Source organism: Mesoplodon densirostris, chromosome 10 (assembly GCF_025265405.1).
Source record: "Mesoplodon densirostris isolate mMesDen1 chromosome 10, mMesDen1 primary haplotype, whole genome shotgun sequence".
NCBI lineage: Eukaryota > Metazoa > Chordata > Mammalia > Artiodactyla > Ziphiidae > Mesoplodon > Mesoplodon densirostris.
The window spans coordinates 58,255,088-58,271,755 of NC_082670.1; the positions used below are offsets into that span (position 1 = coordinate 58,255,088).

The window sequence follows — 16,668 nt, forward strand, 5'->3', positions numbered from 1 at the left end:
CCTTCCTCACGCCTCCCACCCAACGAAAACAAAAGGGCAAAAGAAAAACTTTCTAGTTCGATAGCCTTAAATTAGCTTTTAAAAGATTCATTTTGAGATAAAAGAAAATTTGAGGTAACCTAATGACTCATAGCACAAAAAAGGTTAAAACTAGACAATTAAAAATAGCAAAATTCTATAACAAACACGTTTGTCTGCTATACTTCATACTTGAAATTTTAAATGGTGAAGAAAATTAGAGAAATTAATTACTCAAGAAAGATGCAACTTTCATTGCTCTCTCCAAAATGAAGATTTTTATAGATCTTTCCAATGTAAGAATTCTTTCTGTGCATTTTCAAAAGGTAGTCCATAAAAGAACTAGAAAACTAATTGACAAACATGGGAATCAAATCCATGACCAAGGTCTCATTAACCCAGTATTTTCACCAAAGCATTACAAAGACCTATCAACCCATTAGTTATTTATTCAAAAATTCTTGTACTCCCTAAGATGTCAATGAAAACTAGCAAAAATGATCAAGTAAATGGAATTCCCCGGCACTCCAGTGGTTAGGACTCCACGCTTTCACTGCTGAGGGCCTGGGTTCAATCCCTGGTCGGGGAACTAAGATCCCACAAGCTGCATGGCACAGCCAAAAAAAAACAAACTCACTACTACTATAGGGCAATAACAGATGTTTCTCCGTGTGTGTGTATATAGATTTTTTTTTTAAAACACAGGATTAAACATCAGTGAGAGTAACACATCACATAACACAGGTGATTCCTCAAATAGGCTGATGTTTCTGACCCAAAAAAGAAAACATTTTGATCTGGAATGTGAGAATAATTTGTTTTTGAAGGATCTAGAATCTCAGTGTTAGAAGTGATATTGAATGGTTTGAAATATAGAAACTATCTCTCGGTTAGGTTTTCTTTCATTTAATAATTTCTTAAATTTATGAAATATATTAAACACACACAGAAGCACAGAGACTAATTATAAGTAACACTCATGTACCCGACCTAAGATTAAATAAATCTTCCATTTCATCAGAATGGAAGGTATACCAGTTTCAGAGTTTATGTAATAATTGACAGAAAAACATACTTTTCCATTTTCCCTAGATCTCATACTGTGACTTTCAGATTCAGGATCTTCTTACAAGTTCTTATAAAAAAGCTCAAGTTCTTAGATAACATTACGGTATCTGATGAAGTGAAGGGCAAGTATGGATAATACAGTCTAGTGTTAGACAAAAATACCATACAGATAAAAATGACCATACTGGATCAAGCAACTAAAGATAAACTAAATACTGAAATTAAAAAGGCATAGCTCAAAGTAAGTTCAATTTTGATTAAATGTTAATTTAAAACTCACTCTCTGAAAGACAGCATCTGTGACTTGCATTTCATTTTCATAAATAACCATATGAATCTGTAAAATATGTCATTTGTCTCTCTCTGTATCAGAGTTATTAAACGAAAGAACTGAATCAAGTAACTAATGAGATTCCTTTCCCTTCTTCTGAATCTAATATTTCAGAGAAAGACTTAAGAAATCAAGAATATTCTAAGAGCTCAGGTAAAAAAAATTAAGAAAATTGATTTAACTTATAACAAACAGTAACCTAGTATTTGAGTAAACTGAAAAACCCAAAATGGATATGTCTAACCCAAAATTCAATCAGAGAATTACATAGCCATTTTCTCATTAAGAGTGCTGCCACATAAGCAGCCTATTTTCAGAACTTAAGAGAATGAACAAAGGTATCATGTAGAATCCAAGAGCCATAAAATTTTTTAGGTGAATTAGAAAAGGAAGTTCTTACCATCCATCTTGTCAGAAGTATCCTCTGATGAAAGAGCAAGCAAAGAACAGAAGAAAACTTAGTATGTTAGAAAAAGATTTTATAACCCCTGGAAAACATTATTTTTAAGAACACAGAATTCATAGCATACACGTATATATGAAGCTTGTTTTCAACTAAAACATACTAGGAGATTAAACAAAATGAGGTTTCTTTGTGAGATAAAAATACCCCCAAAAAATTATATATATATAGAATTGAATTGACAATAAGTCTGATTTTCACTAGCCTAGATAAGTTAGAGAAGCCCATGTCCCAACCTTGGACCCCTGCACCGTCAGACAAACCTCTTGCTTGGGTCTGCTGAGTTTCTCCTAATCTAAGAGTCACCTTGCCTTGCTTTCTCTTTTCCTCTACAGGCTAGAGCACACCCCCAAATTCTACTCTAAATTTAGCTGTCTCATCCTTTATCCTCTGTCTACTGCGTTGCTGCTTCCTCACCCCATCCTTTCTTAGTACTTTCAGTCCCTTTAAGACCTGAAATATGGATAAATCTAACAACTAAATTTCTCTACCCCACTACTTTGAGGTGCCCCAATAGAGAAAATTACAAAACCAAGAAGTCATGCATACTGGCACTACTAGAAACTGGGGTAATTATCAGGCTTGGCCTTTAGTGACTGTGCAGAAAAGTGTTAATAAACCAGGCCTGATACTCTTAAGAGTCTAGTTACAGGGCTAGCCCTTAGCTGGCCTTTGGGAATTTAGTTTTGGATCTTAATTATATCAATGATGAGCTTGTTTTGTGTGTTTGAGTGTTGGGGACGGGGTATTGAACTCCTGCTATACCAACTTGCCTGAATTGTTTTTGCAGACAATGTGATTTATGGGGAATACCTGTTATCTTTTTGGGAGTATGGAATTCTGGTAATTGTGGCTGGTTGTGCAGCAGTGCTTGAATAATAACTGCCCTTTTACCCTCACCCTGGACTCTGAGTCTTAAGGAAGCTTCTCTGGACAGAAACACTATGCACATGTTCTACACTCATTGCTGGAGGAAGGAGCATGTTCTGTGCAGCCTGTCATTTTCGCCTCTGGGAAGGATAACTCTGAAAGCCTGTGCCTGGACTCCTCCAGACTACCCGATGAGTCTTCTTCCCTTGCTGATCCCGCTGTGTGTCCTTTTGCTATAGTAAACCTCAGCCATGAGTACAGCTAACAGTCAAGTGAGTTCTCTGGTGAGTTTCTCAGTGTGTGGGTGGCTTGAGGTTTGGAATAGCAGTTGAGGAGGCACAAGAGGAGGGGCTCTCTTCCAGGCTTCCTGCAACCACCCACACATGGAGAAACTCACCAGAGAACTCACTTGACTGTTAGCTGTACTCATGGCTGAGGTTTACTATAGCAAAAGGACACACAGCGGGATCAGCAAGGGAAGAAGACTCATCGGGTAGTCTGGAGGAGTCCAGGCACAGGCTTTCAGAGTTATCCTTCCCAGAGGCGAAAATGATAGGCTGCACAGAACATGCTCCTTCCTCCAGCAATGAGTGTAGAACATGTGCATAATGTTTCTGTCCAGAGAAGCTTCCTTAAGACTCAGAGTCCAGGGTGAGGGTAAAAGGGCGGTTATTATTCAAGCACTCTGCTGCACAACCAGCCACAATTACCAGAATTCCATACTCCCAAAAAGATAACAGGTATTCCCCATAAATCACATTGTCTGCAAAAACAATTCAGGCTCAGTGTCCTGACTCTGACTCCTCAAACATGAAGACACAGCTACCTCCCCATGACATGGCTCTTAATGCTCACCCGCCCAAAATATATCTGAATCTACCTCCTTCATTTCTTTCCCTTCTACCTCAGTGAAACTGATGACCCTTCCACATCCAAGGCTAACTCCCCAGCTCTTCTCTATACATCCTATCCCTTATGTCTCTCATAAGAACTTTGACCGTAAACAATTTCCTTTCATTCTTCCATTTTTTACTTTTCCTTCTCTACTGACTCTACCATCTTAGTATACAAACATATTCAACTCCCTCAATTTTAAAAAACAAGAAGCTCATTAACCTTTAACAACAGATAATTCCTACAATCTTCTTTCATCTCTTCTCAACCACTAAGCATAGGAATAATTTATACAGATTCTCCTTCCAACTTCTTCCTCAATCAACTGAAATCTGACTTCTGTCCACATGACTCCAACTGAAAACATTTATTTTCTTTTTCATTTAAGCAATCCCACAGACCTAGTTGTTGAGAACAAATATTCATAAATATGCACAGATATATCAAGGTTTCCTTAACAGAAATTCCTGTCTCCTATCATATCAAGCTTCCTCTTCAGGATAAAGTTTTCAAGGGTAAACCTCAAAACACTCATCATATCCCCGTTGCCAAAGGATTCAGTACTTCAGTGGATGAAAAATCCTGTGGCAACTGCTTTAAGTAATGTATTGAGTTTAATATTGAAAGATTACAGTATCTTAATTACAGAAGATTACAGTAAGAACAATTCTCTAATGACTTCCAAATCTAATCTCAAGCACAGATCTCTCTCCTGAGTTCTCTGCCACTGTATGTAATTCTTTCATATACTACTATGACTCCGAACACTTCCAGTTTGATGTCTCAGGGATTTCAAACTCAAAATGCATAAAACTCAACAAGCTTTTAGCTGCTCATCCTTTAGCAACCTACCAATAGACTGAGAGACTCTTTCAATATAGAAGCATATATCTCTGGATCCATAAATGTTCAGCCATGATAAACAAGGCTCAAAGAGAAGAAAACAAAAGACTACACAAGTCACATCTGTATAAGAAAGTTGAGGAAGGGGGGAAGGGGGTTTAGAAAGAAAAAGGAAGGAAGGAAGGGGGGAGGGGCGGAGGGAAGGAGGGAGGGAGGGAAGAAAAAGAAAAAAAGACATAGAAATAGAAAGAATGAGAAAATCTATTCTCTAAGCCCTGGAGAGAGGCACAGACAAGTATCTCATTGTGCCTGAGTGTGAACCTGGGCCAGATGAAGAAAAGAGGATAGAGGGACACCTTTCCCTTCTATAAAGAAGCAAACATGCCATTCAAACCCTAAAGAACCAAAAGAAACAAATTAAGCAATCTCATGGCACTATTATGACTTTCTTGCGAAAAAAAAAAAATTGCTGCTGGGAATTTCCTGGCAGTCCAGTGGTTAGGACTCCACGCTTTCAGCCGAGGGCTTGGGTTCAATCCTTGGTTGGGGAACTAAGATCCCACAAGCTATGTGGCATGTCCAAAAATTTTTAAAAAAGAATTGCTGCAAATGGCTTTCAAATTCATATTAAAACATTTCAAATTCAGTATTTTTCTGATACTAAAAATAATGGATACTAAATATAATGTTTTATTTTTAAGACTCAGGATGAATGTTTCATTTCTATTTGTTTTCCATTTTCCCCACTTAAAAAAATTAATGTATAATTCATGTTCTATAAAACTTACTCTTTCATAGTATACAATTCAGTATTTTTAATATATTCACAAGACTTAACAACCCTCATAAATATCTAATTCCAGAACATTTTCATCACCCCAAAAAGAAATCTTATACCTTTTGATGTCATTCCCTATTTTCCCAACTCCCAACCCCTGGCAACAACTAATTTACTTTCTGTTTCTGTGGATTCACGTATTCTAGGCATTTCATGTAAATGGAATCATACAGTATGTGACTGTTTGTGTCTAACTTTATAATGCTTTCGAGTTCCACCCCTCTTAGAGCATGCATTAGTATTTCACTTTTATGTAATGTGCTCCTTTTTATGGCTGAGTAATATTCTGCTTCATTGTATGCACATACCTCCCTAACCATTCACCAGCTGATGGACATTTGGGTTGTTTCCACTTTTTGGCTGTTATGAATAATGTTGCTATTAACATTCATTTGTGTACATGTTTTAATGAGAACATATGTTTCACATGTCTTGGGTATACAGCTAGGAGTGGAACCACTGGGTCACAAGCTAACTCTATGTTTCACTTTTTGAGAAACTGCCAAACTGTTCCCATAGTGGCTCCACTTACATTCCAGGAGCAGTGTATGAGGGTTTCAATTTCTCCATATCCTCACCAGCATTTGTTATTGTCCATTCTTTGGATAATAGCCTAGCGGGTGTGAAGAGGTATCTCATTGTGCTTTTGATTTGTACTTCCCTAATGTCTAAGGACGTTGAGCATCTTTTCATGTGTTTTCATTGGCAATTTGTATATTGTCTTTAAAGAAATATGTATTCAAATTCTTTGCTTATTTTTAAATAGAATTGCCTTTTTGTTACTGAGTTATGAGTTCTTTATATACTTGAGATGTAAATCCCTAATCAGATATGTGATTTGCAAATGTTTTCTCTCATTTTGTGTGTTGTCTTTTCACTTTCTTGATGGTGCCCTCTGAAGCAAAATGTTTTTAATTTTGATGAAGTCCAATTTATCTAGCTTTTCTTTGGTTGCTTGTGTTTGGTGTAGTATCTAAGAAAACACTGCATCATTCAAGGTTATGAAGATTTACACCTGTGTTTTCTTCTAAGCATTTTATAGTTTTAGCTCTTACAATTGGGTTTTTTTGGGGTTTTTTTGGCGGTACGTGGGCCTCTCACTGTTGTGGCCTCTCCCGTTGAGGAGCACAGGCTCCGGATGTGCAGGCTCAGCGGCCATGGCTCACGGGCCCAGCTGCTCCACGGCATGTGGGATCTTCCCGGACCGGGGCACGAACCCGTGTCCCCTAAATCGGCAGGTGGACTCTCAACCACTGCACCACCAGGGGAGCCCTACATTTGGGTTTTTAATCCACTATGAGTTAATTTTTTTGGATATGATATGAGGTAGGGGTCCAAATTCATTCCTTGGCCCCTGGCTATCGAGTTGTTCCAGCAATATTTGCTGAAAAGAATTCTTGCCTACTGCATGGTCTTGGCACCCTTGTTGGAAATCAACTGACCATAGATATATGGGATTATTTCTGGACTCTCAATTCTATTACATTGGTGTATATGTCTATCTTTATGCCAGTACCACACAGACTTGATTACTGTAGCTTTGAAGTAAATTTTGAAATTGGGAAGTGTGAGTACACCAAGTTCGGTCTTCTTTTTCAAGATCGTTTCATCTATTTTGGAAACTTTGCTTTGTCATTTGGATTTTAGGAGCAGTTTGTCAATTTCTATAAAAAGGCAGCTGGACTTTTGATAGGGATTGCATTGAATCTGTATGTCAATTTCCCATCTTAAAATTAAGTCTTTAAATAACCTGTGTGTCTTTCCATTTATTTAGAGCTTTAAATTCTTCTAACAATGTGTTGTAGTTTTTAGTGCACAAGTGTGAAATAAAACATATATATGTGCCCAATTCTTGGCACAGAGCTCCTAAAACCCTTGTAATTTCTCAAGTGGTAAGAGCACTTGGAGTACCTTTTTCTCTAATATTTGCTCCTTGACCCTGGTACCTGACAGAGCTCCTAAATCCCTTGGAATTTCCTGGGTGATAGGAGTGTCTTTTGTTCTAATAAGGCATTTCCTGGTGGTCTCCTCGACAGCCTCAGGATGGGGGATGGTCACCAGAAAGATGAAGCCATGATTAAAAGCTTGGAATTTTCAGCCCCATCCTCCATCCTCTTGGGAAGAGTTGTGAGGCTGGAGACTAAGTTAATGATCAATTATGACTATGTGATGAAGCCTCCATAAAAATGCCAAAAGCACAAGATTCAGAGAGTTTCTGGGTTGGTGAACACACCCATATGCTGGGAGGGTGGCACACTGCAACTCCACAGGGTAAGAAGCTCTTGGGCTTGAGAGCTTTCCAGACCTCGCCCCCTGTATCTCTTCATCTGGCTTTTCATTCATACACTTTAATATCCTTTGTAATAAACCAGTAATCTAGTAAGTAGACTGTTTTCCCAAGATCTGTGAGCCACTCTAGCAAATTAATTTAACTCAAGGAGGGGGCAAGGGAACCTGTGACTTAGAGCCAGTTGGTCAGAAGCACAGGTAACAACCTGGACTTGCAATTGATGTCTGAGATGGGGGTGAGTGGGGGCGCGGGTCGTAACAGACTAAGCCCTTAACCTGTAAGGTCTGTGTTAACTATGGTTAGGGCCACAACTGAATTGAATTTTAGGACATCTAGGTGTTGTCTGAGAAATGCTTGATGCGAAAATCCCACACATCCGGTGTCAGCAATATTATGAGTGTAAGAGTAAAGGAGAAACATAAGAGTGGTTCATCCTAGAGAAGTCTTACACTTCTTTTGTTCTATCGATTCCGATGTACAATGTATTATTCTTTTTGAGGCTATTGTAATTGGAATTGCTTTTTTACTTTATTTTCAGATTGTTCATTGCTAGCATTTTTTTAAAAGGTTTATTATTTTCTTTTCTGACTCCATCAACTATTTTTATTTTATTTTATTTATACAGCCAGTTCTTATTAGTTATCTATCTTATACATATTGGTGTATATATGTCAATCCCAATCTCCCAATTCATCTCATCACCACCATGACCCCCATCCCCGGCTTTCCCCACTTGGTGTCCATACGTTTGTTCTCTACATCTGTGTCTCTATTTCTACCTTGCAAACCAGTTCATTTGCACCATTTTTCTAGATTCCACATATATGAGTTCGTATATGATATCTGTTTCTCTCTTTCTGACTTACTTCACTCTGTATGAAAGTCTCTAGGTCCATCCACGTCTCTACAAATGACCCAATTTCGTTCCTTTTTATGGCTGAGTAATATCCCATCGTATATATGGACCACATCTTCTTTATCCATTTCTCTGTCGATGGGCATTTAGGTTGATTCCATGATCTGGCTATTGTAAACAGTGCTGCAGCTAACACTGGGGCACATGTGTCTATTTGAATTATGGTTTTCTTAGGGTATATGCCCAGTAGTGGGATTGCTGGGTCATATGGTAATTCTACTTTTAGTTTTTAAAGTAAACTCCATACTGTTCTCCATAGTGCCTGTATCAATGTACATTCCCACCAACAGCGCAACAGGGTTCCCTTTTCTCCACACCCTCTCCAGCATTTGCTGTTTGTAGATTTTCTGATGATGCCCATTCTAACCGCTGTGAGGTGATACCTCACTGTAGTTTTGATTTGCATTTTCTCTAATGATTAGTGATGTTGAGCTTTTCATGTGCCTCCTGGCCATTTGTATGTCTTGTATGGAGAAATGTCTATTTAGGTCTTCTACCCATTTTCTGATTGGGCTGTTTGTTTTTTTAATATTGAGCTGCATGAGCTGTTTATATATTTTGGAGATCAATCCTTTGTCCACTGATTTATTTGCAAATATTTTCTCCCTTTTTGAGGGTTGTCTTTTTGTCTTATTTATAGTTTCCTTTGCTATGCAAAAGCTTTTAAATTTCATTAGGTCCCATTTGTCTATTTTTGTTTTTTATTTCCATTTCTCTAGGAGGTGGGTCAAAAAGGACCTTGCTGTGATTTATGTCATAGAGTGTTCTATGTTTTCCTCTAAGAGTCTTATACTGTCCGGTATTACATTTAGGTCTTTAATCCATTTTGAGTTAATTTTTGTGTATGGTGTTAGGGAGTGTTCAAATTTCATTCTTTTATATGCAGCTGTCCAGTTTTCCCAGCACCACTTACTGAAAAGACTGTCTTTTCTCCATTGTATATCCTTGCCTCCTTTGTCATAGATTAGTTGACAATAGGTGCATGGGTTTATCTCTGGGCTTTCTATCCTGCTCCATTGATCTATATTTGTTTTTGTGCCAGTACCGTATTGTTTTGACGACTGTAGCTTTGTAGTATAGCCTGAAGTCAGGGAGTCTGATACCTCCAGCTCCGTTTTTTCCCCTCAAGATTGCTTTGCCTATTTTGGGTCTTTTGTGTCTCCATACAAATTTTAAGATTTTTTGTTCTAGTTCTGTAAAAAATGCCACTGGTAATTTGATAGGGATTGCACTGAATCCATAGATTGTTTTGGGTAGTATAGTCATTTTCACAATATTGATTCTTCCAACCCAAGAACATGGTATATCTCCCCATGTGTTTGCGTCATTTTTTTTTTTTTTTTTTTTTTCAGTACGCGGGCCTCTCACTGTTGTGGCCTCTCCCGTTGCGGAGCACAGGCTCCGGACGTGCAGGCTCAGTGGCCATGGCTCACAGGCCCAGCCGCTCCGCGGCATATGGGATCTTCCCGGACCGGGGCACGAACCCATGTCCCCTGCATCGGCAGGTGGACTCTCAACCACTGCGCCACCAGGGGAGCCCTGCGTCATTTTTGATATCTTTCATCAGTGTCTTATAATTTTCTGGATACAGGTCTTTTACTTCTTTAGGTAAGTTTATTCCTAGGTATTTTATTCTTTTTGTTGCAGTGGTGAATGCGATTGTTTCCTTAATTTCTCTTTCGATCTTTCGTGGTTAGAGTATAGGAATGCAAGAGATTTCTGTGCATTAATTTTGTATCCGGCGACTTCACCAAATTCATTGTTTAGCTCTAGTAGTTTTCTGGTGGCACCTTTAGGATTCTCTATGTATAGTATCATGTCATGTCATCTGCAAACAGTGACAGTTTTACTTCTTTTCCAATTTGTATTCCTTTTATTACTTTTTATTCTCTGACTGCTGTGGCTAGGACTTCCAAAACTATGCTGAATAAAGAGTGGTGAGAGTGGACATCCTTGTCGTGCTCCTGATCTTAGAGGAAATGTTTTCAGTTTTTCACCATTGAGAATGATGTTTGCTGTGGGTTTGTCATATATGGCCTTTATTATGTTGAGGTAGGTTCCCTCTATGCCCACTTTCTGGAGAGCTTTTATCATAAATGGGTGTTAAATTTTGTCAAAAGCTTTTTCTGCATCTATTGAGATGATCATATAGTTTCTATTCTTCAGTTTGTTAATATGGTGTATCACATTGATTGATTTGCATACATTGAAGAATCCTTGCATCCCTGGGATAAATCCCACTTGATCATGGTGTATGATCCTTTTAATGTGTTGTTGGATTCTGTTTGCGAGTATTTTGTTGAGGACTTTTGAATCTATATTCATCAGTGATATTGGTCTGTAGTTTTCTTTTTTTGTGACATCTTTCTCTGGTTTTGGTATCAGGGTGATGGTGGCCTCGTAGAATGAGTTTGGGAGTGTTCCTTTCTCTGCAATTTTTGGGAAGAGTTTGAGAAGGATGGGTGTTACCTCTCCTCTAAATGTTTCATAGAATTCACCTGTGAAGCCAACTGGTCCTGGACTTTTGTTTGTTGGAAGATTTTAAATCACAGTTTCAATTTCATTACTTGTGATTGGTCTGTTCATGTTTTCTATTTCTTCCTTGTTCAGTCTTGGAAGGTTATGCCTTTCTAAGAATTTGTCCATTTCTTCCAGGTTGTCCATCTGATTGGCATAGAGTTGCTTGTAGCAGTCTCTTATGATGCTTTGTATTACTGCAGTGTCCGCTGTATCTTCTCTTTTTTCATTTCCAATTTTATTGATTTGAGTCCTCTCCCTCTTCTTCTTGATGAGTCTGGCTAAAGGTTGATCAGTCCTGTTTATCTTCTCAAAGAACCAGCTTTTAGTTTTATTGATCTTTGTTATTGTTTTGTTTCTATTTCATTTATTTCTGCTCTGATCTTTATGATTTCTTTCCTTCTAATAACTTTGGATTTTATTTGTTCTTCTTTCTCTAGTTCCTTTAGGTGGTAAGGTTAAATTGTTTATTTGAGATTTTTCTTGTTTCTTGAGGTAGGATTGTATTGCTATAAACATCCAATAGGTTTTGGATCATCATGTTTTTGTTGTAATTTGTCCCTAGGTATTTTTTGATTTCCTCTTTGATTTCTTCAGGGATCTCTTGGTTATTTAGTATTGTTTAGCCTCCATGTGTTTTGTGTTTTTTACATTTTTAACTGTAATTTATTTCTTCTCTCATAGCATTGTGGGTGGAAGAGTGCTTGATATGATTTCAATTTTCTTAAATTTACTGAGGCTTGATTTGTGACCCAAGATGTCATCTATCCTGGAGAATGTCCCGTGTGCACTTGAGGAGAAAGTGTAATCTGCTGTTTTCAGATGGAATGTCCTATAAATATCTATTAAATCTATCTGGTCTATTGTGTCATTTAAAACTTCTGTTTCCTTATTAATTTTCTGTCTGGATGATCTGTCCATTGGTGTAAGTGAGGTGTTAAAAGTCCCCCACTATTATTGTGTTACTGTCGATTTCCTCTTTTATAGCTGTTAGCCTTTGCCTTATATATTGAGATGTGCCTATGTTGGGTGTGAATATAATTGTTATATCTTCTTCTTGGATTGATCCCTTGATCATTATGTAGTGTCCTTCCATGTCTCTTGTAACAGTCTTTATTTTAAAGTCTATTTTATCTGATATGAGTATTGCTACTCCAGCTTTCTTTTGTTTACCATTTGCATGGAATATCTTTCTTCATCCCTCACTTTCAGTCTGTATGTGTCCCTAGGTCTGAAGTGGGTCTCTTTTAGACAGAATATATATGGGTCTTGTTTTTATATCCATTCAGCGAGCCTGTGTCTTTTGGTTGGAGCATTTAATCCATTCACATTTAAGGTAATTATCGATATGTATGTTCCTATGACCATTTTCTTAATTGTTTTGGGTTTGTTTCCATAGGTCCTTTTCTTCTCTTGTGTTTCCCACTTAGAGAAGCTCCTTTAGCATTTGCTGTAGAGCTGGTTTGGTGGTGCTGAATCCTCAGCTTTTGCTTGTCTGTAAAGCTTTTGATTTCTTCGTCAAATCTGAATGAGATCCTTGTCAGGCAGAGTAATCTTGGTTGTAGGTTCTTCCCTTTCATCACTGTAAATATATCGTGTCACTCCCTTCTGGCTTGTAGAGTTTCTGCTGAGGAATCAGCTGTTAACCTTATGGGAGCTCCCTTGTATGTTAATTGTTTTTCCCTGGTTGCCTTTAATAATTTTTCTTTGTCTTTAATTTTTGTCAGTTTGATTACTATCTGTCTTGGCATGTTTCTCCTTGAGTGTCTCCTTCCTGGGACTCTCTGTACTTCCTAGACTTGGGTGGCTATTTCCTTTACCATGTTAGGGAAGTTTTCGACTATAATCTCTTCAAACATTTTCTCAGTTCCCTTCTTTCTCTCTTCTCCTTCTGGGACCCCTAAAATGTGAATGTTGGTGCATTAAATGTTGTCCCAACCTCTTAGACTGTCTTCATTTCTTTTGATTCTTTTTTCTTATTCTGGTCCGTGGCAGTAAATTCCAGCATTCTGCCTTACAGGTCATTTATCCATTCTTCTGCCTCAGTTATTCTGCTATTGATTCCTTCTAGTGTATTTTTCATTTCAGTTATTGTATTGTTTATCTCTGTTTGTTCTTTAATTCTTCTAGGTGTTTGTTCTTTAATTCTTCTAGGTCTTTGTTAAACATTTCTTGCATCTTCTCAATCTTTGCCTCCATTCTTTTTCCGAGGTCCTGGATCATCTTCACTATCATTATTCTGAATTCTTTTTCTGGAAGGTTGCCTATCTCCACCTCATTTAATTGTTTTTCTGGGGTTTTATCTTGTTCCTTCATCTGGTTCATAGTCCTCTGCCTTTTCATTTTGTTTATCTTCCTGTGAATATGGTTTTCATTCCACAGGCTGCAGGACTGTAGTTCTTCTTGCTTCTGCTGTCGGCCCTCTGGTGGATAAGGCTATCTAAGAGGCTTGTGCAAGCTTTCTGATAGGAGGGACTGGTGGTGGGTAGAGCTGGGTGTTGCTCTGGTGGGCAGAGCTCAGTAAAACTTTAATCTGCTTGTCTGCTGATGGGTGGGGCTGAGTTCCCTCCCTGTTGGTTGTTTGGCCTGAGATGACCCAGCACTGGAGGCTAAAGGCTCTTTAGTGGGGCTAATGGCGGACTTCAGGAGGGCTCATGCCAAAGAGTACTTCCCAGAACTTCTGCTGCCAGTGTCCTTGTTGCTGCAGTGAGCCACAGCCACCCCCCCGCCTCTGCAGGAGACCCCACAACACTAGCAGGTAGGTCTGTTTAAGTCTCCTATGTGGTCACCGCTCCTTCCCCCAGATCATCATGCGCACACTACTTTGTGTGTGCCCTCCAAGAGTAGAGTCTCTGTTTCCTCCAGTCCTGTCGAAGTCCTGCAATCAAATCCCGCTAGCTTTCAAAGTCTGTTTCTCTGGGAATTCCTCCTCCCTTTGCCAGACCCCCAGGTTGGGAAGGCTGACTTGGGGCTGAGAACCTTCACTCCAGTGGATGGACCTCTGTGGTATAAATGTTCTCCAGTTTGTGAGTCAACCACCAAGTGGTTATGAGATTTCATTTTATTGTGATTGCACCCCTCCTACCATCTCATTGCGGCTTCTCCTTTGTCTTTGGATGTGGGGTATCTTTTTTGGTGAGCTCCAGTGTCTTCCTGTCCTTGACTGTTCAGCAGTTATTTGTGATTCCGGTGCTCTTACAAGAGGGAGTGAGCACGCATCCTTCTACTCCACCATCTTCTATTTATTTATTTATTTTATTTTTGGCTGTGTAGGGTCTTAGTTATGGCACATGGGATCTTCATTGAGGCATGTGGGATCTTTCATTGTGGTGCGCGGGCATCTCTAGTTGTGCCACATGGGATCTTCATTGAGGCATGTGGGATCTTGCATTGTGGTATGCGGGCCTCTCTCTAGTTGTGGCGTGCAGGTTTTCTCTTCTCTAGTTGTGGTGCGCAGGCTCCAGGGTGAGTGGGCTCTGTAATTGAGGCACGCGGGCTTAGTTGCCCCACGGCATGTGGAATCTTAGTTCCCTGACCAGGGATTGAACCGGTGTCCCTTGCATTGTAAGGCGGATTCTATACCACTGGACTACTAGGGCAGTCCCTCATTGCTAGCATTTAGAAATACAATTGATTTTTGTATATTGATCTTATCTTCGGTAACTCTACTGAACTATTAATAAGCTCTAATCGTTTTTTTGTGAATTTCCTAGGATTTTCTATATATAAGACCATGTTTTCTACAAATAGTTTCAGTTCTTTTCCAATATGGATACCTTTTATTTCTTTTTCTGGCCTAACTGACCTGGCTAGAACTTCCATGATAATGCTGTTAGGAAGGGCAAGAGTGGAAATCCTTATCTTGTTCCTGATTTTGGGGAAAGCATCCAGTCTTTCCCCATGATGTATATACTACCTGTGGATTTTTCACAGATGTTCTTTATCAGGTTCAGAAAGTTCCCTTCTATACTAGTTTGTTGGGTATTTTTACCATGAAAGGGTGTTGGAATTTGTCAAATGCCTGTTCTGCATCTACTAAGATGATCATGTGATTTTTGTCCTTTATTTTACTATACAGTATATTATATTGATTAGTTTTCATATACTGAAATAATAATGCATTTCCAGGAAGGTAATGTTTCTACCACAGAAAAGTTTTATGAAAATTTAAAAGCACTAATCAACCCGTTGTTGACATCTTTGTAAACATCTCTGTCCAGTCCTATATATAAGAATGTTCATGAGTATTATTCATAATAATAAAAAAACAGGAAACAACCAAGATGCCCACTAACAGCAGAACAGAAAACTAAATTGTGATATACTCATACAATAGAATATTGTACACAGAAATACAAATAAATGAACTTTAGCTGCATGCAACAACATAGATGAATCTTAACAAAAAAACAAACAAAAAAAACCCATCTTTGTCGAGTCTTTCATCTATGTATAATTTTATGCAAAATAATGAAAGTATCACACATTGCTTGGTAGGCCATATCATTTGATTTTGGCTAAAAATATGACTTGTTGGGGCTTCCCTGGTGGCACAGTGGTTAAGAATCCACCTGCCAGTGCAGGGGACATGCGTTCGACCCCTGGTCCAGGAAGATCCTACATGCCATGGAGCAACTAAACCCGTGCACCACAACTACTGAGCCTGAGTTCTAGAGCCCTCGAGCCACAACTACTGAGCCCATGCGCCACAACTACTGAAGCCCGAACGCTCTAGGGCCAGCGTGCCGCAGCTACTGAGTCCGCGTGCAGCAGCAAAGACCCAATGCAGCCAAAAATAAATAAAAACTTTTTTTAATTAAAAAAAATATGACTCGTTAATGGCTGCATGGTATCTGTAAGCATATACCATAACTTAATCCCTCCCTCTTTGTTACACATCAAGGTTGAAGCTAACACATCTATTTTTAGAAACATAATGAATATTCCTTTTATTTCTTGGCATAATTATCTATAAACATTGAATTACTGGCTCAAAACTCTCAACATTTAAAAAAGCTTCATGGGTAGTATTAAAATGCCACTCAGATAAAGTATTCCATGATTACTTCACATCAGCACTTTTAAACACATTCTTTATGAATAGTAGGCACTAACCTTAACTTTCTTGCTGCATTTACTGGTCTTTCAGTTTGCATCTGTTTGATTACAGTGGAGATCCAACATCTGTTTGGGGGTTTTGAGGGCAATTTTGAAATATGCTTTTCCTGATATATGTAAAATTTTTTTCTATAAAAATAAGCTCATCTGTTTCTCACAGACTTATAAAACTTGTTGACATTTTAGTTTTTTTGTAGTATTGGCAACATTTTTTTCCCTTTTAATTTTCAGTCACTTGATTTTATATTTTCACACTTAAGATTTCAATACTAAGGGATTTTCCCTCATGGTTTTCTGGCTCTTTATGCTTAGAAATTTCTTCTCCAATCTGAGATTAGATGAATATTCAACTACTATGTTTTTGTCAAGATGCTTTATATTTTTGTTCAACTTCTTAGTTATCTGGAATAAACTTTTATATGGTATGAAACATAGTTCTAACTTAATTTTGTACCAAATTGTAAGCCATGTGTCTAAACACCATTTACTGTATAATTTATGC

The 16,668-nt window shown here is 38.4% G+C and overlaps 1 protein-coding gene across 3 annotated transcripts in view; it reads right to left on the minus strand.

Moving 5' to 3' along the window:
* The window catches only part of CLASP2 (cytoplasmic linker associated protein 2), a 181,849-nt gene that overhangs the window by 66,748 nt on the left and 98,433 nt on the right, over positions 1–16,668 (minus strand). The window contains exon 19 of one of the 3 annotated variants that reach the window (XM_060110136.1): positions 1,818–1,841. The exons of the other annotated variants lie outside the window; for them this stretch is intronic. Within the exon in view, the coding sequence (XP_059966119.1) occupies positions 1,818–1,841 (24 nt within the window). The remainder of the gene's footprint in view (positions 1–1,817; positions 1,842–16,668) is intronic. 3 annotated transcript variants of the gene reach the window in all.